This window comes from Gasterosteus aculeatus, chromosome 18, assembly GCF_964276395.1.
Source record: "Gasterosteus aculeatus chromosome 18, fGasAcu3.hap1.1, whole genome shotgun sequence".
Classification (NCBI taxonomy): domain Eukaryota; kingdom Metazoa; phylum Chordata; class Actinopteri; order Perciformes; family Gasterosteidae; genus Gasterosteus; species Gasterosteus aculeatus.
The window spans coordinates 650,361-669,173 of NC_135706.1; the positions used below are offsets into that span (position 1 = coordinate 650,361).

The following is an 18,813-nucleotide window of genomic DNA, read 5'->3' on the forward strand; positions in this document are numbered from 1 at the left end:
ACCTGCTGATTGATTGGCAGGGAAACACGTCCACATTAGGACGGATGGGAGCAGCTATTGGTGTAACTAATAAGCACACCGTTAGCCAGGATTTGTACTTTTCGCGCCGGCTCGAGCTTTGAGGAGTTGAGCCGTTGATGCTCTCTGGTTTATCAATGGTTGTCACCTGACAGGGAACCAATCTTTTTTCTGACAAAAATGTATTTTTGCAAGAATATACAAACATCTCCCCTGCGGAGGGGGACACAGATGTTTGTCACCTTAGACCACAGGTGTCAAACTCAATGCCCCCAGAATCCGGCCCAGAATCCGGCCCGCCGGGGGTCCAGTGCGGCCGCCGGATGACTTTGCTATTGTGAGAATTACAGAAAGACATAAATTGCATTTACTGCATATACTGAGGGCGGCACTCGTCCACCAGCGCAGTGCCGGTAGATCCCTCGTGGACATTATCGGCCCAAACCTGACACGAGTTTGACACCAGTGCCTCAGACCAGCGGCTCCCAAACGCACCGCTTCAACATCCCAACTGGGCTCCTGATCCTCCCGGCCACTAAAAGAAAATGACAACAGTTTGCTCCCGCGTGATGTTTGTTTGCCATATTTAGTGTGTTAAATGTCGCAGTGTGAACACAGAACGAACAAACTGCAACATTGTGTCAGATTCATTCTGAATAAAAAGGGAGGATTTCACACGGAGAGGTGACTGTCAACTCTCCGTTTCTGTTCCTCCCATAACGAATAGCTTCAGATCTCCACCTGACAGCATATTTGTATGAATGTTGCTGAATGAAGTTAGCTGCACAAACTAAGTTAGCCAGTGTGTACGTAAAAGAAGGAGCTGAATTGCAGTTATTAATTAAATTGTACGTTTTTTAATTTAAAATCGTAATCGTAAAAAGGGTATTTTTATAATCTTTGTCTCTATTTTGTGAATAAATCCACTTAAAGAAATGTATACATTTTTAAAATACTCCGTTAGACCACATTCATCCTCTCTCGCTCACCCCACCACACTTTGCTCTGGAGGTCAAGTATTCGTAAATGAAGTTTACTTTCTTTATCTCCATTTGACAAGTTTATGGACTTTTGCTCTCCAGCGCAGCCGGTTGCTGCAGAGAAAAAGCTGATGACGCAAACTGGACGTCCCCCGTAGGACAGACCGTCCCGTTCCAGGGAGCGCTTGGTTCAGCCCCAGGAGACAAAATGAGACAAAGGCAGTTTATGCTTATTAGAAATGATTTTACGTTTCCGTTTATTCACAATTTCAAAACCTACTTTTTCACGTCCGTGCTAAATTTGTAAAATCAGGATGAGTAGTTCTTCAAATATTTTCCTACATAGAGACAAACTTTAAATAGATATTTCTATATTTTATACTTTTTGTACTCAGCGTTTTCTTTTACTCTTCATTCACAGAGTTTGTATTTATAGTTTTCATCCATTTATCAAAGAATCCGTCCTTCAGGCGTTTGGTTGTGTCACAACGGACGTTTGTTAAACTCTTTCACATGTTGGCGAAGCTGCAGCGGGAGAAATCTGCTCAGTCTCACACTGGTAATCGATTTCTTCACACATTTACCTTCAGGGCTGATTGGACATCCACATGGAAGAGACACCCAAGTCTGGCTGAAGCAGGTTCCACACACAGCGCTTCCCAGAGGGACGGCCTTCTTCTGGATGCCGTGGAGATCAATGAACTGTGAGGATTTCTCCATCAATCGTTCCACTAAAAAGGGGAATTCCACCTTGTTTTCACATCAAGGATCAGCAAAAAACACCTGACAACGTTTTACAACGTAGGGAAATTAAGTTGAGAATTTTGCACAAATATTTTACAAATTTAACTGCCGTTTTTTTTCCCTGAAGTCAATATACAGTGAAAGACTCAGTGGAGAGAAAAAGGTCTGCTAGTTCACGTTGATGTGCCCTTGGGCAAGACACTTAACCCCACATGTTTAATGGAATGGATGTTGGTTAGTGTCCCGATGGGACGGTGTCACCTCGTATGGGAGCTCCTGTCGTCGGCGTGTGAATGATGAGCAGGTCTTTCAATAAACAAACGTATGAAGCTCCCCTGTAGCTGTGAGGAATAAATAATGGTTAAGAAGGGAGTTCGTGAACAGTTCAAACACACAAACAGATGTTTGTGGTATAAAGTTACAGTAACCACATTACGACTTGTAGAACTTTCATCTGACAGGGAAGGAGAAAGAAGAGAAGGTGGGGGAGCGAACGCTGCTTCGCCCAATCAATACGACGCTTTCTTCAGGTGAAGCCTGGACACTGTTGATCCGCAGCCCCCCGGCCCCGCCGGCCCCCCCTTCAAGGCTCCACAAGCTGCCAGATTGACTCAGTCACCGATGTCATCTGGAGCAGAAAGTGACCTCGCTGCTGTAGCGTGTTGGTAGCGTGTTGGTAGCGTGTGTCCACATTCACTGTTGGTCCCAAAGGGCGAGAAATATCGCCTTTTTTATTCCGATCAGCCTTTTAAACTCGTTTCACAAATATATAAAGTATGTAACAGTCTGATGGACTCTGCTTGTTTCTGACCTCGTGACCCTTATTAAAGGTCAGTGGCAACAGACTGGAGAGACATTTCTGTTCTGCACATTTGGTTTCAGCCAGTTGTGATTCTCTAAAATCCGACCACCATAAAAACGGGGGACAGAGGAAGTTACTTTTCTTCTTTTTTGATTTCTTTAAAAGGTGCTGAAGTTGAATTCTCACCTCTCTCAGACCCTTCCGCTGCGTTTCCTGCACTAAGGGGTGTAAAAAGAAAAAGCATCAGGTTCTGGATGTTCTGAGGTGAAAGGGTCTAAAATTAGTTTTTTTGCTGACTTTGCATCTCGAACTCGCTAAGTTCATCCAGAGTGAGGCTCAACGGCTCTACGGTAGCGGGTTTGATTCCTTCGATTAACTACGACTGAGCACATTAATCCGTTACTGACGCGTGAACTTGAATTTAAACTCGTGCATCGCTGACGTTGTTCATTCTGTACACGACATCCATCGCAGTCCGTCCTCCTCGGGGAGGGAGGTCGGATGTATCAAGAAAGATCTAAATATTCCATCTCAAAGGGATAGATGGAATCTATACATATAGATATATATATTTACACTATGTATGAAACATTACATTTATCATTTATTTTCTTTGCTTTTTCGGCCCTTTACAGAAATGCAGTGATGAATGCTGGGTAATATGTACGATGATTTACTTAATGAAGCGTTCAGGGCCTCTGAACAGTTACTGCCCAGCGGGGAGGGATCGCCATGGAAACCTAAGACCCGCCCCGAGGAGTCCGTACCGCCACTCAATAATCCCCCCGTCCTTTAGCGGTTTATCCATTTACAATGTGTTACAAGTGAAAACCTTTTAGTGGCGCACAATTCAAACGCAAACAAGCCGTGACAGTAAATAAAGACGTATTTATTCCAGAATCTCAGCTCATGCACGGATACAGCTCTTGTAAACAAAAACAAAAAATCATGTAATAAATGTGCAGATTTCTTTGTCTTCGTCTTGATGTCAAACTGTGGAATGTGGAAGCTAAGGGACGATACACTGAGGAAGGTCAGATATGCACCATCGACTTGGTCACAGCGTGAAAGCACACGCACACGCATGCACACGCACACATGCACACGGAAGGAAGCCTGAGGATGATTTAAGTCACACTTGTTTAAGACATTAGTGACGGATGAGATGTTGCACACGAGGAGCCGTGTGAAGTGCTGCTTGTGGCGCGCGTGAGGCGGCTGGCAGCCTCCGGCTACGGTTCCCCCCCCTCAGGAGTGCGCCCTGCATCAGGTCCCCCCCACAGGAGTGCGCCCTGCATCAGGTCCCCCCCCCCACAGGAGTGCGCCCTGCATCAGGTCCCCCCCCACAGACGTGAATGAGGCCCTCGTGTGTCGGATGTGAACAAACACTGCAGCTCAGAGCCAGAAACGGAAGGCTCCTCATGAATAGATGATATTTGATAAAAGTTTCTGCTGTATCAGTTAATTTATTCATATCCGTGAGGTGGCGATGCGGATTTCCTGTCCAGCTGAAGAGACTTTCCTATTGGACAGATTCAGTTGCTCTGTCATTACGCAAAGTCATCAATGCAGATGTAGAGATCACAACGTTACATATTGTTGATGTGATGGCATCGCAAGAGCAAAAAGAATCTAAAATCAGGGAGTTTAGCTTCATCAGTACTCATCCTCAGGCGACCATGAATGCACCAAGTTTCTCTGCAGAACATACAATAGTCAGATATGTTCCAGTTTGGGTCCAAAGATGTAGACAGACGGATAGCGACTGCTAGCTCTGCAGCTACGATGCTAAAAGACGCACCGACTCCATCGACTCCACCCACCAACAAAGAGTGATGTGAAACACCAGACCCGCCAATCAGAGCGGGCTGGGAGGAGGAGGCCGGATTGGCAGAGATGATCATTGTGTTGGTCTGCAACACCGATAGGAGCTGTGTGTGTGTGTGTGTGTGTGTGTGTGTGTGTGTGTGTGTGTGTGTGTGTGCGTGCGCGATTGTCGGCATTACGCTGTAGAGTTACAACTTCTGAGGAAGTTCCTGCGAGCGAGATGACTCGATATAAAAGCAGAGCCGGATTAGAGGCCCTGGTGTCACTTAGAAAATAGAGATATAGGATGTACTGCACACCTTGCACACACCCCGGGGTGAGCATACAAACACTTAATAGAATTCGCTTTAGCTTTCTCAACAGGCACAGTAGTGTCACCCTGTGTGGCAACGCCACAAAAAAAAACTGATAAAAAGACTGAAGGAAGCAGAGTTCTCCCCAAGAAAAGAAACCACTCGCTAAGAATCAGAACCGTTAACTGGAATCAATCAGTTCATTTTTCAAAAAAATGTGCATCATTAAAAAATATACGAGGAAAACAAGCGCATCCTTTATACAAAGTCAGTAGTACAGAGAGAGAGAGAGAGAGAGAGAGAGCGCAGTAGGAAGTAAGGCCTCTGTTGTTTTTTTGTTGGCAAAAAAAGAGCAAAAAAGAATTTGTAGATTAATTACATCTTTCTTTCGATAATGTTCTATATGTGCAAAAGTGTAAATCTTACAAATACAAAGAGTTTATGTTCTTGGGTCTCAGGAGACGGGGGATTGTGCTCGAGGTGGTTGTCGTGGTCACCCCCCCGTCCCGGCCGGCCGACGCCCCCCCCTGCCGCCGCTCCCTGGTTGGTCCGTCACGCCGCCGCTCATCAGGACGCCGGCTTCACGTGGAGTGGACGACGCGCTTCAGCTTCTCTATCTCCATCTGGGAGGACACAAGGACACAAGCGCTCATCAGGGAAGGAGGAGAACAAGTCGGCCAGAGGGGGCTTGTTTGGTCCTGCCAGCCGCCCCCCGTGAGGGGGCGTCCCGTGAGGGGGCGTCCCGTGAGGGGGCGTCCCGTGAGGGGGCGTCCCGTGAGGGGGCGTCCCGTGAGGGGGCGTCCCGCTGCGGAGCGCCACTCTTCCTGCCGGGGACGACAAGGCAGCCACGAGTCGGAGGAAGTGACTGACTCCGTCTGGGCCAAACCACAAGGAATGATGGGAACTCAGCCAATCGCTTTGGTTGCAGCTACTCACATCAGAGCTACTAGTATTCCTATTTTCAATTAATGAATTAACACCTTTTCACAGATTGACAGTCAAAGCAGCCTTAAATCTACTCGTGTGCACAGGAGACGCTCTGCTTCAACTGGGTAGAAGCTCCTCCTGCAGCCCGGAGGGAAGCGCTTCATTATCTTTCGCTGCTTGCCAACGAATCTAAGCTGTGTGTGTGTGTGTGTGTGTGTGTGTGTGTTTCTGCTCTCTTGCTTCACGGTTATTTGAGGTGAAACAGTTTTACTGGAAATGACTTTTTACAGAAATGTCTTCAGGGTTTTGGGAAATATTTCAACTGGGGTGGGTGGATAAGGGGGGGGGGGGGGCGTGGTGAGAACACAAGGTTGTCCGTGGCCACCTGTCAATCACCCTGGTCACTGCAGCCCTCTGACGTCCCGCGTCGGGTTTAAACATTCAATCCAGTCGGCTAAACCAACGGGAGCCACGATGTCCACAGCGCCTGTTGCTATGGCGATGGACGTTACCTGCAGGGCCACGCGCATCAGCCGCTCCTCGTCCAGCTCTCCTCTGAGCGCCGCCATCTCTTTCCTGGTGGATAAAACACACACACACTCATTAGTGTCTGCGTGTAGGAAATGATGACTACTGTGTGTTTTAGGGAGATTTAATTAACAAAGAAATCCCCACATAATATTTTCATTTGAAATCTAAATAATGTTGAAATGCCACAAACTGACAAAACTAAATGTCTCTGTATTATAAGACAATAGTGTGTCATGAAGCTGCATGTCAACATAAATAAATATGAAGTAAACTCTCAGAGACTCAGCGGCCCGTTTTCATCTGAAAACCAGCCGGGTCGATGGATCCGTGATTAAAAAGTGCAGCGCGCTCTGCGTGGTTGCCGTAGCAACGCCGGCTGTTTAAACCACCAGCTGAAGTCCTTTGATCATCTGCCAACGAGAACCTGAACGCTCAGAACCGGCTGGGACGTCCGGTGTTCTGTGGACTGAGAGGACGGCCTTACGTTTGCTGGACCTTCAGCAGCTCCACGGACGCCAGCAGCTGCTTCATCTGGCCCCTCAGCTCGCCCAGCTCGCCGCCGGCCTCGCCGCGCTCCGGGCTCGGGGCCGCCGCGGCGCTCGGCTTGGCCTCGCCGCCGTCGGGTCCAATGGGTGGCGGCGTCTGGGATACGGTGTTGGTGGAAGGCTGCGAGGGCGCAAACACGAGTCGGTCAGACGGACTTTTAAACTGCTGAGGACGCATGAGACACACACACCTGCTCAGGTACACAACGAGTCCCTGTCTGTTCTCGCCCACAAGGTCAGAGGTGAAACCAACACCGTCCTGGTGAATAATGGACCTTCATGTTAACGGTTGTGGTTCCTGTGACGGTGTGAGAATGTCACTGGCTGACGGCCTTCTGACTACAGCTGCCATTAGGTCACACACACTTCTCACTGCGTAGAGGGAATAACTCACACAAGAACAAGCAGGACTTCTGGCCCGTTAACGTCGTGCTGGTCCTGAACGCGATCCCTTGGGACCCGCGTGGGGAGGAGGGGGGAGTCCTTTCATTTGTCTTCATCCAGTGTTTCATTGTGCAGCTGAACAGGACCCCCCCCCCCCCTCTAACTGAATAGGTGGGTCTAGTTGGTCTCAGCCTAACACGACTAATCCTGACTGGACAGCATCTGGTCCCCCCCCCCCCCATACACAATGGATCCTGCACGCACAACGCTGGCTAACAACAGACTACTGGGACCTAATGAACTAATGGCCTGTAAGAACGCGTTAACAACGCCGTGGATATCAAGGTTTCTTTCACAGCGTTTCATTAGAACCACATCTCATCCAGTCGGCTCACGAGAGGTTAAAGGTCGGGACTCCCTGCTGAAGTCAGAGCGGTTACATGGAGCCCATCGAGCTGAAACCTGAGTTTCTGTGAGTCGACTTCAGCTGAGCTACGAGTGTTTCTACCTCCTCACACGAGCAGGCGAGTTAAATGTGGCTGTGCGGTGTGTTGACTTTTAATGGACGCGGCGCCCAGATGGCGCTCAGTTACCTTTCTGCTTTCTGTCAGCTTCGGTTTGGCAGCAGCATCCGCGTCCTCCATCTTGAAGGACTTCTCCACGCTCAGCTCCTTGGTGGGCTGCGGGGGGAGAGTTGGAGTCACACATTTGACTCCCTGAGAGGCCGAGCGGCCCGACGGCACCGTGATCCGCGACCCGGTGACCCCCGGCAGCTACTCTCCTGTGTGCGTGAAGCGGTGTGACGTGTGACAAAAGGGAGTGAAAGCAACATCCATGGAGTGCTACTTGTTAGCTGCTCGCAGAGCGGACGGGACAGAAAACGGACGCCGCGTCCCTCCAGTCCGCCGCACATTACGGGACCGAGCAGGAACATGAGAAAAACTCATCCGTTTTTAAGAGGCTCGATTAACGTTCATAACCTGTTTATCCAATTAAAAGAGAAAGTGCTCCTTTCAAAAGAATTAGCCTCATGAAAGCTGCTTAAATGGGTGGATATGCAAATAATATTAGGTTGATGGTCTTGTTGAATTACTACGTAGTCACTAAATAATGTAAAAATATAAAGAAAAGGCTCATTGGAGCTGTTTGCAATTGAATTCAATAGAATGGATGTTGATGATGAAAGGATCTCTGCTGGAGTCTGAGCTGAAGGTACCGAGAGCTTCAGGAAGAGGACGTAGAACTCCAGCATCCGAACTGCTGCAGCTTTCTTCACTTGAATGAACCCGGGTGTTCGTCACCATGTATCATGTGAGCATCAGGAAGGGTCAGTGGTCTCGATGGGCCGCGGTGCTCGTGTGCGCTCACCGAAGGTCCTCCGCCGAACTGACCCGGCAGCCTCCTGCCGGGCCTCTTTGGTCTGTGAGCAGTAAGGTGAGAGAGCTTCTCCGAGGAGGACATCTCGTCAAAAGTCATCAGATCTGTAGGGACTAGATAGGGGGGGGGGGGGGGGAGACAAACTGGTACATAAATGACATGACATTCTCCTGCAGAGAGCAATCCACCCCTCCTCTATTCGACCACCCTCAGGAACTCCACTCAGCACCGTGACCATCGGATCACACAGATCATCACAGAACACGCTCGAACCAACAGGCCTCGCTCAGCACATTCAAACGCTGCTACGCCTCATCGTTCACTCCTGCACTTTTTACAAAGTACTTCTAGTAACCTGCCTTTTTTTTGTAATAGTGTTTGTTAATTTAGCTCTTGTTTTTAGCCGTGTGTTTGTCATACGGTGCGTCTGTGCTGCTGCCTCTCGGACAGCTCATCCGTGTAAATGAGAAATGGTTCAATGGATTTTACCTGATTAAATACAAAACACCTAAACAGGAAGTGAGATTTATCTGTTAGATAAATCACAGTATTTAAATTCAACTACACAATTTGTTTACCAGTGCGCGGGCACGACAAAGTTAAGCAGAGGACAGAATGCGTCCGTCCTCCTCTCGTGTCCCTGCAGCTGCTGTTGTGTAAAAGCACTCAGCAGCTGCAAAAGAATCACACGTGGCGAGAGAGAGTGTGTGTGCGTGTGTGTGTGTGTGTGTGTGTGCGTGCATCATGGCGTTTTAGCGGCTCCTCAACACCTCTGGTCCCTCGTCCTCCCCCGGCCTCCCTCAGGCTCACTCGTACGTCTTTATTGAAAGCAAAAAGAGCTTCAGGGATGTTGATCAATCGATCCGTAAACCATCTGCCAGTCACATGATCGTACGTGACCGTGTGCCGGTGACTCTCGACCACAAGGGGAACTCGCGGGACTTTACTGGCTGTGGCGCCGGACGCCGTTATCCTGTCAGACAGCGATTTCTGCCGTCAACTATGAAGAAATGAGCAGTGCTTCTGCTGGGCGCTGGTGGAGCAGGTCCACGCTGTGGTACGCCTGCGCGTCGCGGGGTTGAAATGAGCAAACTTAGCTGCACTGAACGCTACTTAGGTTTATCATTAGGAAGTTGCTTGTTGTTCGCTGTGATCACAGCATTCGTGACATATTTCCTGTTGCTCGTGCCAGTAGAGTTTCTCAGAATCAGCCTGCCGTGTCGTTGCAGCAAGCACATAAACTGCTGTTGGCCCACAAATCTGATTGAAAGCGACGGCGAAGCGTGAAGAACGCTCTCGTCCCTCGTGGAACATTACGTTTCCCCCCAAATGTGCAGTTCAAATAATGGAGAAGAACCAGAAGCATCACCTGATCCCGAGGAAGTGGACACATGGTCCAGTATTGATACGTACCCGTGTCCGCGCACTTCTCCTCCCACTCCCCCGACAGCGGTATGGGTCTAGTGGGCGGCTCCGGGTCGGGCTTTGGTCCGGTAGAAGGCAGCTCTCCATTGAGCCTGTGGAAGGAGAAGCAGCGGTAAATGCTGCTGGTGCAGGTAGGAGGCGAATACTGGCACGGCCATCGGGGACTCACTTCAGGCTGGGCGAGGGAGCGAGGGGCTTGTCCGGCCTCTTGGGCGGGAAGCCTCCCGGCCGGCCTTTGCCGGGGGGGGGCGCCGGCTTCTTGGGCGGGACCAGCGGCGCCGCAGGTTTGGATGGTTTGGGATCCGGCGCAGGCTTGTCAACTGAAAACACAAGAGGTGGAAAGAGACGTCGATGAAACCGTGAACGATGAAAGAGGCGCAGAGGTGAAAAGGTCATTTCACCGTCAGAAGTGTGCACGAGGAAACTGGGCAAATCCTCCACAAACGGCAATAAATAAACCAGCTCATCTGCAGCAGCGTGTCGTCGTTTGGAGTATTTCCCGATGCAGCACGGTGGTATATACTTAGTAAAGGACGCTTCAGTCTCATAGAACATAGAGCAGGGAATGCTTTAGGGCGGGCTCACTGTGATTGACAGATGGGTGCCTCTATCAGGGCCACATACGGCATCCCTCTGCCGTGTCCCAGGAGGACACTGACCAAAGCTTCTCCGCGGCGAGCCAGAGGCTACGGCCACTTCGTATTTACAGCCCGTGGTCACTTTGACTCGAGCACAGGGAAATTATGATGACGGCATCTACATTGATTCTACTATTAAGTTAAATTAGTTTAGTTTAAGTTAACTGCCAGTGTGCCCTCCTAACTCTGCTAGGTTTTGACCTGATCCAAGTCTGTTTTGCCTTGTCTTCTGAAGCAAATAAGACTTGAATCCTTAAACGCTCATTTTGTCAAAACACCACATGGTGTTTGTTCACTGATTAGGGTGTCAAGCTATTGGTGCTTTGCATTTTGAGGAGTTTCTGTCGAGGCCAATCGACCTTTTGTCTCCTAAACGACGGGGGAGCGGCCAGCGCAGCCACAGCCGACTTCCACTAACGAGGGAGTATTTAGCTAGAAATCGTGGGAAGCGTTAGCTTATCCTCGCAGCACGAAGACGAGCAGGACAAAGACAAGGGAGTCTTTCGTGGGAGTCAAGACGAGCAGGACAAAGACAAGGGAGTCTTTCGTGGGAGTCAAGACGAGCAGAACAAAGACAAGGGAGTCTTTCGTGGGAGTCAAGACGAGCAGGACAAAGACAAGGGAGTCTTTCGTGGAGTCTTCGGGGCGGCTGAATGCGGCGCCTTCTTCTGCTATTCTTAATAATGTGTTTGACCCCTTTACCCGTGTCTGTTCGAATCTCTTCCCGCAGATACTACAGGCCTCGGGCTGAGATCCGCTCTCTATCGTAACCTCTCCTCTCTCTCCTATCCCACCCGCTCCACACACGTCCAGCACCTCGTCACAGGAGGTCTCTGGAACTGCCAGTCAGCGACTCGCAAGGCTGACTTCATCTCCGGCTTCGCTATCCAGCAGTCACTCGACTTCCTCGCTCTCACCGAGACCTGGATCACACCTGAGAACACATCCACCCCAGCCGCTCTCTCCTCCGCCTTCTCCTTCAGCCACACTCCCAGGCCCACTGGTAGGGGTGGTGGCACAGGTCTACTCATTTCACCCAAATGGAGCTTTTCTCTGTTCCCTCTACCACCATCCACCCCATTGTCCTTTGAATTCCATGCTGTAACCCGGTACAATTAACCATCATTGTCCTCTACCGTCCGCCAGGCTCCTTAGGTCATTTCTTGGAGGAACTGGACATTCTCCTGTCTAATTTTCCCGAAAATGGACCTCCGCTCATCCTCCTGGGTGACTTCAACATCCAGACAGAGAAGTCACGACCTCTTACACCTACTTTCTTCCTTCGCTCTGTCACTCAGTCCCTCTCCTCCTACTCACAAAGCCGGCAATCACCTTGACTACATCTTTACTAGAAACTGCTCCACCACTAACCTCTCTGTAACTCCACTTCATGTGTCTGATCACTTCTTCATCTCTTACTCCCTTCCACTCTATAACTAACAAACCTCCCTCATTGACTAACTCTGTACCGGCTCGTCGCAATATTCGCTCCCTCTCTCCCTCCTCGCTGGCATCCTCTGTTCTATCAGCTCTCCCTTCAACTGACTCCTTCTCACTCTTGCATCCGAACGCTGCTGCAGAGACTCTCCTCTCAACTCTTTCCTCCTCTCTAGACTCTCTCTGCCCTCTTACGACACGACGGACTGGCAAATCCCCTCCGGCTCCGTGGCTGTCTCAACCGGTCCGTGCCATGAGAGCCACCATGCGAGCGTCGGAAAGGAGATGCCGTAAATATAAACGACCTGACGACCTGCTTGAATTTCAATCTCTCCTCTCCTCGTTTTCTGCTTCTATCTCTGCTGCCAAAAGCTCTTTCTACCAATTCAAAATCGAATCCTCATTCTCTAACCCCAAAAAACTCTTCTGGATCTCCTCGAACCCCCTACCCCTCCTCCCCCGTCCACCCTTCTTTGTCAACTACTTCACCGAGAAAATAGCTGACATACGCTCCTCCTTCTCAAACCCACCTCCTACTTCTCGCGTCGCACCGACCTCACCTCTTTCGCCCCTTACTTTCCTCCTTCACCCCCTGTCTCCTAACCAAATTCTTACCCTAGTAACCTCTGCCCGTCCGACCACCTGCCCTCTTGACTCCATCACATCTTCTACAATCTATCGCACCTGACCTTCTTCCGTTCCTCACCTGTCTCATCAACAACGCTCTGTTATCTGGCTGTTTTCCCAATTCTCTGAAGGAGGCAAGAGTGAAACCTACCCTCAACCCTTCTGAAGAAAACAACTACAGACCGGTCTCTCTTCTTCCCTTCTTGTCCAAAACCCTTGAACGTGCTATCTTTAATCAACTCTCCTCTTATCTCCACTGTAACAACCTCCTTGACCCCCACCAGTCAGGCTTCAAGGCCGTTCCACAGAGACTGCTCTCCTTGCTGTCTCTGAGCATCTCCACACTGCTAGAGCCGCCTCTCTCTCCTCTGTCCTCGTCCTTCTGGACCTCTCTGCTGCATTTGACACGGTCAACCACCAGATCCTTATTTCCTCCCTTCAGGAACTTGGTGTCACAGGCTCTGCTCTCTCCCTTCTCTCGTCCTACCTCGACGACCGCACCTACCGGGTAACCTGGCGAGGATCTGTGTCGGAACCTTGTCCTCTTACTACTGGAGTTCCTCAGGGTTCCGTTCTGGGTCCCCACCTGTTTTTGCTTTACACCAACTCTCTTGGCGCTGTCATTCGCTCGCATGGCTTCTCTTACCACAGCTATGCCGATGACACCCAACTAATTCTCTCCTTCCCTCACTCGGATCTCTGCCTGTCTGACTGACATCTCTCAGTGGATCCGCCCACCATCTGAAAATCAATCCCGACAAGACTGAACTACTTTTCTGGGAAAAGACTCTCCGACCCAGGACCTGACGGTCAACTTTGGCAACTACGATCCTGTAGATACACGCTCTACAACATCAGGAGAACACGTCCTCTTCTCACTCAGAAGGCAGCGCAGGTACTGATTCAGGCTCTTCTCCCTCCTGGACTACAACAACTCCCTCCTGGCAGGTCACCCTGCTACCACCATTCCACCTCTGCAGCTCATCCAGAATGCAGCAGCTCGACTGGTCTTTAACCTTCCTAAATTCTCCCACACTACTCCACTCCTCCGCTCTCTTCACTGGCTACCGGTGGCCGCCTGCATCCAGTTCAAAACACTGGTGCTCACGTACCATGCTGTGAATGGATCGGGTCCAGCTTACATCAGGACATGGTCAAACCCTACATCCCAACCCGCACTCTCCGCTCTGCATCTGCAAAACTACTCGTCCCTCCCTCACTGAGAGCAAAACACTCGACTAGATCTCGACTCTTCGCTGTCCTTGCGCCGAAATGGTGGAACGAGCTCTCTGAAGACATCAGGACCGCAGAGAGCCTTCACATCTTCCGCCGCAAACTAAAGACACACCTCTTCAGACTCTACCTCCACTAAAGACTAACAAATTGTAGCACTTAAATTGTACTTGTAACGTCACTCATCTATAGCCAATTGTAAATTGGCTTATTTGAGGAAATTGCACTTTCTTGTTTCTTGTTCTCCTGAGTTTGTACCCTATGGTTGAATGCACTTATTGTACGTCGCTTTGGATAAAAGCGTCAGCTAAATGACATGTAATGTAATATTTGATCACTTGATCACGCCTGTGGATGTGGGACCTGGCTGTACTTGTTGAATGCGAGGGGACAAAAGACAGAAGGACCGATGTTGGGCGCGTTGTGTAAGAGCAGAAGCTGGAGGTGACACCAAAGACATTGTGGGTAATAAGCTTCACAAGCAGGAAATGAGGACTGGCGGTTGAACCTCAGCGGAGGAGGAGATGCTTTTGTTCTCTGCTGTGAATCAAAACGTGTCCACTGAAGAATAAAGGTTGAACGACGGAATGACAAAGAGCTAAAGAGTAACCTCACCGTATTTAGCTCAAACACCCTGATAGTATCTTATATGATGTTTGTATTCATTTCAAAATAATCATTGTTTTTTCCATAAGCTGCTTGTTAACAACATCATCGTTTAGTCATCTACTCATTGTAGCTGGTAGTTACATAAAATACTTGAGCCATCAGCAGCTCACGCAGCTGAGCACATCGATGTCATCCGTGTGTCACGGGCTGCTGAGCAACCACTACTTTTGCTATGAGGACCCCTGGGTGAGAAGTCCCAAAGGAAGCCAGGTAGTTGACTCATAAGGAAACAGAATGGCTGCTGTCAGGTCGGCAGCGGGGACACGGAGGACGGCGAGCTAAATGTGAAGGACGCTGAGGAGAGAATGGAGGGTGAACGAGTCCTACCTCTGTCCTCCGGCCTGATGGGATGCGGCTTCTTGTCGACGCTGGGGACCTCTGGCCTGAGAGCTGAAAAAGCAAACATGGTCCAGTCTGTCCACAGTCTGTCCACAGTCTGTCCACACCAGAGACTCCGCAGACAATGACCAAACACACACATTCAAGTAGACAACCACCCGTCTCTGTAGGACGCACACGCGCTCACTAACAGGCGCTGAGAGACAGTCGCGTGCACGCCGATGCACTGTGCACGTGTCCCCGAGAGACGCGCTGCGACACGACGCAGTGGTTTACAGCTGCAGACACTTCCTGTGCAGACAGGAAAGATGCATGCGTGCATTTTGCAGACAGCGAAAGAACAACGCATCGTTCTAGTCCAGTTACCCTCCATTACACGTTACATGCTGACCAACACACCACCCTACTTTCTGATTATTGTATCGATTATAAGATGTGTCAATCTAGATGAAGAGTCTTTTGACTTTGTAGGAGAAATCTTTGTACTGTTCAGTGGCTCATTGACGCCGGCCCTGCAGGATGAAACTACGCTGCAGCCTGCTTCTCGGTTTGATGAAATGCCTTCGAGGGAAACTGCTGCAGACTTCTGGAACAGGGCTCTTCTGGGAGGGTTCCATGTATTAGATTAGAAGTAAATGGGATGCTTTCTCCTTTCTGTGAATTGTATCCATTTGGTAGCCGAGAGACGAAGAAACCCCTCAGTTGTTGTTGCAGATCAAATTCTGTGCTGAGGTCAATTTACTTTGATTTGACCTGAAAAATGGATTGTTGAACCCGAAGAAGCGACTTGACCATTTAGCAGAGACACTAGTATGTGATTGTCATACATGCTCAGACTTAGTAGAGGGAGTAGAGGGATGTTTAGGGACGGGGTGTTTGTGGAAGGGCACAGATCTGTGAAGGCTAGGACCTGTCAAACTGGTATCTTCTGCGCTGGGATCATCAGGGTCCTATTTCATATATATATATATATATATATATATATATATATATATATATTTCATGGAATTATTCTCCCTCTTATTTTCTCTAAGGAATTGTGCCATTTTGGGGGCTTTATCATATTCCAAAAGTTGTTGAAATTTAAAAAGTACCACACAAGGCCAGTTTCTCCCTCGATGCCCGATTGACTTGAAATTTGGCACACACGTCTCCTCGGACATCCTCTACACGTCTCCTCGGACATCCTCTACATGTCTCCTCGGACATCCTCTACATGTCTCCTCGGACATCCTCTACATGTCTCCTCGGACATCCTCTACATGTCTCCTCGGACATCCTCTACATGTCTCCTCGGACATCCTCTACATGTCTCTCGGACATCCTCTACATGTCTCCTCGGACATCCTCTACATGTCTCCTCGGACATCCTCTACATGTCTCTCGGACATCCTCTACATGTCTCTCGGACATCCTCTACATGTCTCTCGGACATCCTCTACATAAAAGTCGATCACGGTATGCAAATGCCCCAAACTAGATTTTCTGCCATTTTGAATTTGGTGAAAAGGTTTTTGCTTGCTTCTCCTAAACGCTGTGTCCGATTGTCACGAAATTCGCTGTAGATCATTATTGGGTCTATGCCAATTTGAGCCATGAAAATCGTGTTGATATCTTATTTGTTTTGGAAAGATATGTATGGCAGCAAATCACTGTCAAAATTCGAGAGCACAAATCAGGTTGATGTGCGCGAGATATTTGCTCGCTTGCGGAACGTTAACTTGCTCGCGAGGCTGATCGCTTACACTGACTGCTGGCACTGGCTCGCACCGACGGCGGGACGGCTTACTTACTGGGGCTTTTCGACGGAGGAGGCGGCTTCTTCGGCTTCTGCTGGCAGGAGAAGGAGAGAGAGAGAAATCGGTCATCGTGACTCACATCTGCAGGAAGCAAAAGCCGGATGGAAGGAGACGGCACAGAACATCTAAACATGAACAGCGTTACAAAGTAACAAGGCGGGGAGCCGTTCAGTAACACGACAGATCAAATCATAAAACAGACCTCATGCCGTTTCCCCGCCTGCACTTGATCACTCTGATGTGTCCATGAAACGCATTATTATACAATCACTGGGGAACCGGCTGGGAGCTTAGTTCTGAAGCTCACAGTCACATGCCTGCAATGCACAACGAGTGCATTCAAGCGCTAAAGAGCAGAAGCTACTTTATATGAATAAGTCGAGTAGACTCACTACGGACTAATGTAGTCGATCCCGACTGTCAGTGTGGCTCCCAGAGGACTCCGGGTTGAAGCACAGAGAACTTCAGTCTAACAAAAACCCGTGTGACTAACTCGTCCAGGAGCCGGGGGGCAAAGCCCTGGACCCCCTTCCCTTCAGGTTCATTACATGAAGTCTGAGCCGGGGTCCGTGACGTGCTGCGAGCGGGAGGACGCTTACCTCCTCGGCGTCCTGCTTGGGAGGCAACCTCAGCGACGCTCTGGACGGGGGCGTCTGCAACACCAGCACAAGAATGACGTGAAGTAAGAAACGTAGAAGCGCTCAGACCAGCAGAGACGTGGCTTCGTTACGGCAGAAGCCCTGTGCTTCACTGTGCCGTGACACCAAGTTCATCGTGGAGGACAACGCTGCGCGTCAAGAGTGGAGATCCACCCCCCCACCCCCCATCCCCCCACTAAGTCCACTAAAAGCTCTCGTTTGATTCAGTGAGGTAAAAAGAAAAGGTCTTATTTCTTATTTCAGACAATCAGAATGTGGAATAAAAAGGGAAAATCAAGCTCCCGTGATTCGGTATTCTGCCCCGACAGTGGACCAATATCCCAAACGGTGGTAATCACCCCCCCGCAGTCACACATGAGGAAACACGGAGCGAGACCCCCGTGAATAAATGACGCACGCAGGAGCACTGCAGAGGTAAAAGTGATTTAGTAAAAGGTTGATGAGAAAGTTCAGCTTCTTAAGTCTATAACAAACAGACCAACGTGTCCCATTGAAGCCAAACTGGCTGTTTCACACGACATAATAAAACACTAATAAAGAATGTGGTTGCTAATCAAAATAAAATACCGCTGAATGAAAAATGAAATAAAGAAATCACCTAATCATTGCAGAAAAAATAATTAATATTTTTCAATTAAAACAAATTGTTTTGTCAAATCAAGGGTCAAATTGTGAAAATGAATTAGACTGAGCTAATTAAATTGGGCTGGAGGCCCATTGTAGCTTAATTGAATGGGTTTTTCTGTGATCCCACCTCTTTCTCAGCTTCCGACACCAGGACCACGAAGTTGTCTGGGAAGACGCCGTCCCGGCCCCCGATCTCCCCTCGCCACCAGCCGGGCTCTCCAGTGTCCTGCCGCACACCCCCAAATACAAACGTAACTTCTCTCCCATTGGCCCATTATTTCCAAATCCATAATAACAACAACAACAACAACAACAACAACAGGAACCCTGAATCCAAGGAACACGAGGAGCCGCGCAGAAAGACACGGATGATCATTCCTCCTCGGTCTCCACTGGGTGGCGCTAGCGTTCCACTGCAGTCTGAAGGCGGTCAGAGGGCCCCGTGCCCCCCATGAGTGTGAGCCCGTCATGAACTCTCAGACCATCAATCAGAGGACGTCAGTTAGGTCCCTGAGGCTTCGGGGGGACGTGTCTTATACTTTTGTAGCTCGAACCGCAGACGTCGCTGCCATTTAGAGCGAGTGGATTCAAATCCCAGACGATTGGGACTGAAGACGGGGGGGAAGAACACTCACCTTGCTCAGGATGTGGATGACGTCGCCCTCCTTGATGGTCAGCTCGTCCTCATTTGTCGCCTCAAAGGCAAATGTGACCTTGCAGTACTCTTTAGCTGAGGACAGACAGAATGAGGCTGTGACCAGGACTTAGAGACACAAAGCGCACAATGAAGTCTCCTTAAAGACCCGAGTACGTCTCGTGGTATCAAAGCCACACAGTGGCTCCGGGTCAGGACACATGGTAGGAAAGCTGAGGTAGCATGCTGGACACACAGTGGGGACAGAACACACTCCTCCACGCGTCAAAGCGCCCCC

At 49.5% G+C, this 18,813-nt stretch overlaps 1 protein-coding gene across 6 annotated transcripts in view; it reads right to left on the bottom strand.

Annotated features, from left to right (window-relative positions):
* Positions 1-3,412: 3,412 nt before the first annotated feature.
* Positions 3,413-18,813, bottom strand: part of cd2ap (CD2-associated protein) — a 28,901-nt gene continuing 13,500 nt past the window's right edge. For 3 of the 6 annotated variants that reach the window (XM_078093892.1, XM_078093887.1, XM_078093891.1), the window contains exons 8-19: positions 18,517-18,611; positions 18,009-18,107; positions 17,195-17,248; positions 16,590-16,626; positions 14,785-14,847; positions 10,023-10,173; positions 9,842-9,945; positions 8,420-8,541; positions 7,645-7,731; positions 6,607-6,788; positions 6,104-6,167; positions 3,413-5,287 (exon numbers count right to left, since the gene is read on the bottom strand). In XM_078093892.1, coding sequence (XP_077950018.1) covers positions 5,246-5,287; positions 6,104-6,167; positions 6,607-6,788; positions 7,645-7,731; positions 8,420-8,541; positions 9,842-9,945; positions 10,023-10,173; positions 14,785-14,847; positions 16,590-16,626; positions 17,195-17,248; positions 18,009-18,107; positions 18,517-18,611 — 1,100 coding nt within the window. In that variant the 3' untranslated portion in view covers positions 3,413-5,245. Of the gene's footprint in view, positions 5,288-6,103; positions 6,168-6,606; positions 6,789-7,644; positions 7,732-8,419; positions 8,542-9,841; positions 9,946-10,022; positions 10,174-14,784; positions 14,848-16,589; positions 16,630-17,194; positions 17,249-18,008; positions 18,108-18,516; positions 18,612-18,813 lie in introns of all 6 variants that reach the window. The other 3 variants (XM_078093886.1, XM_078093889.1, XM_078093888.1) reach the window with 1 other exon arrangement.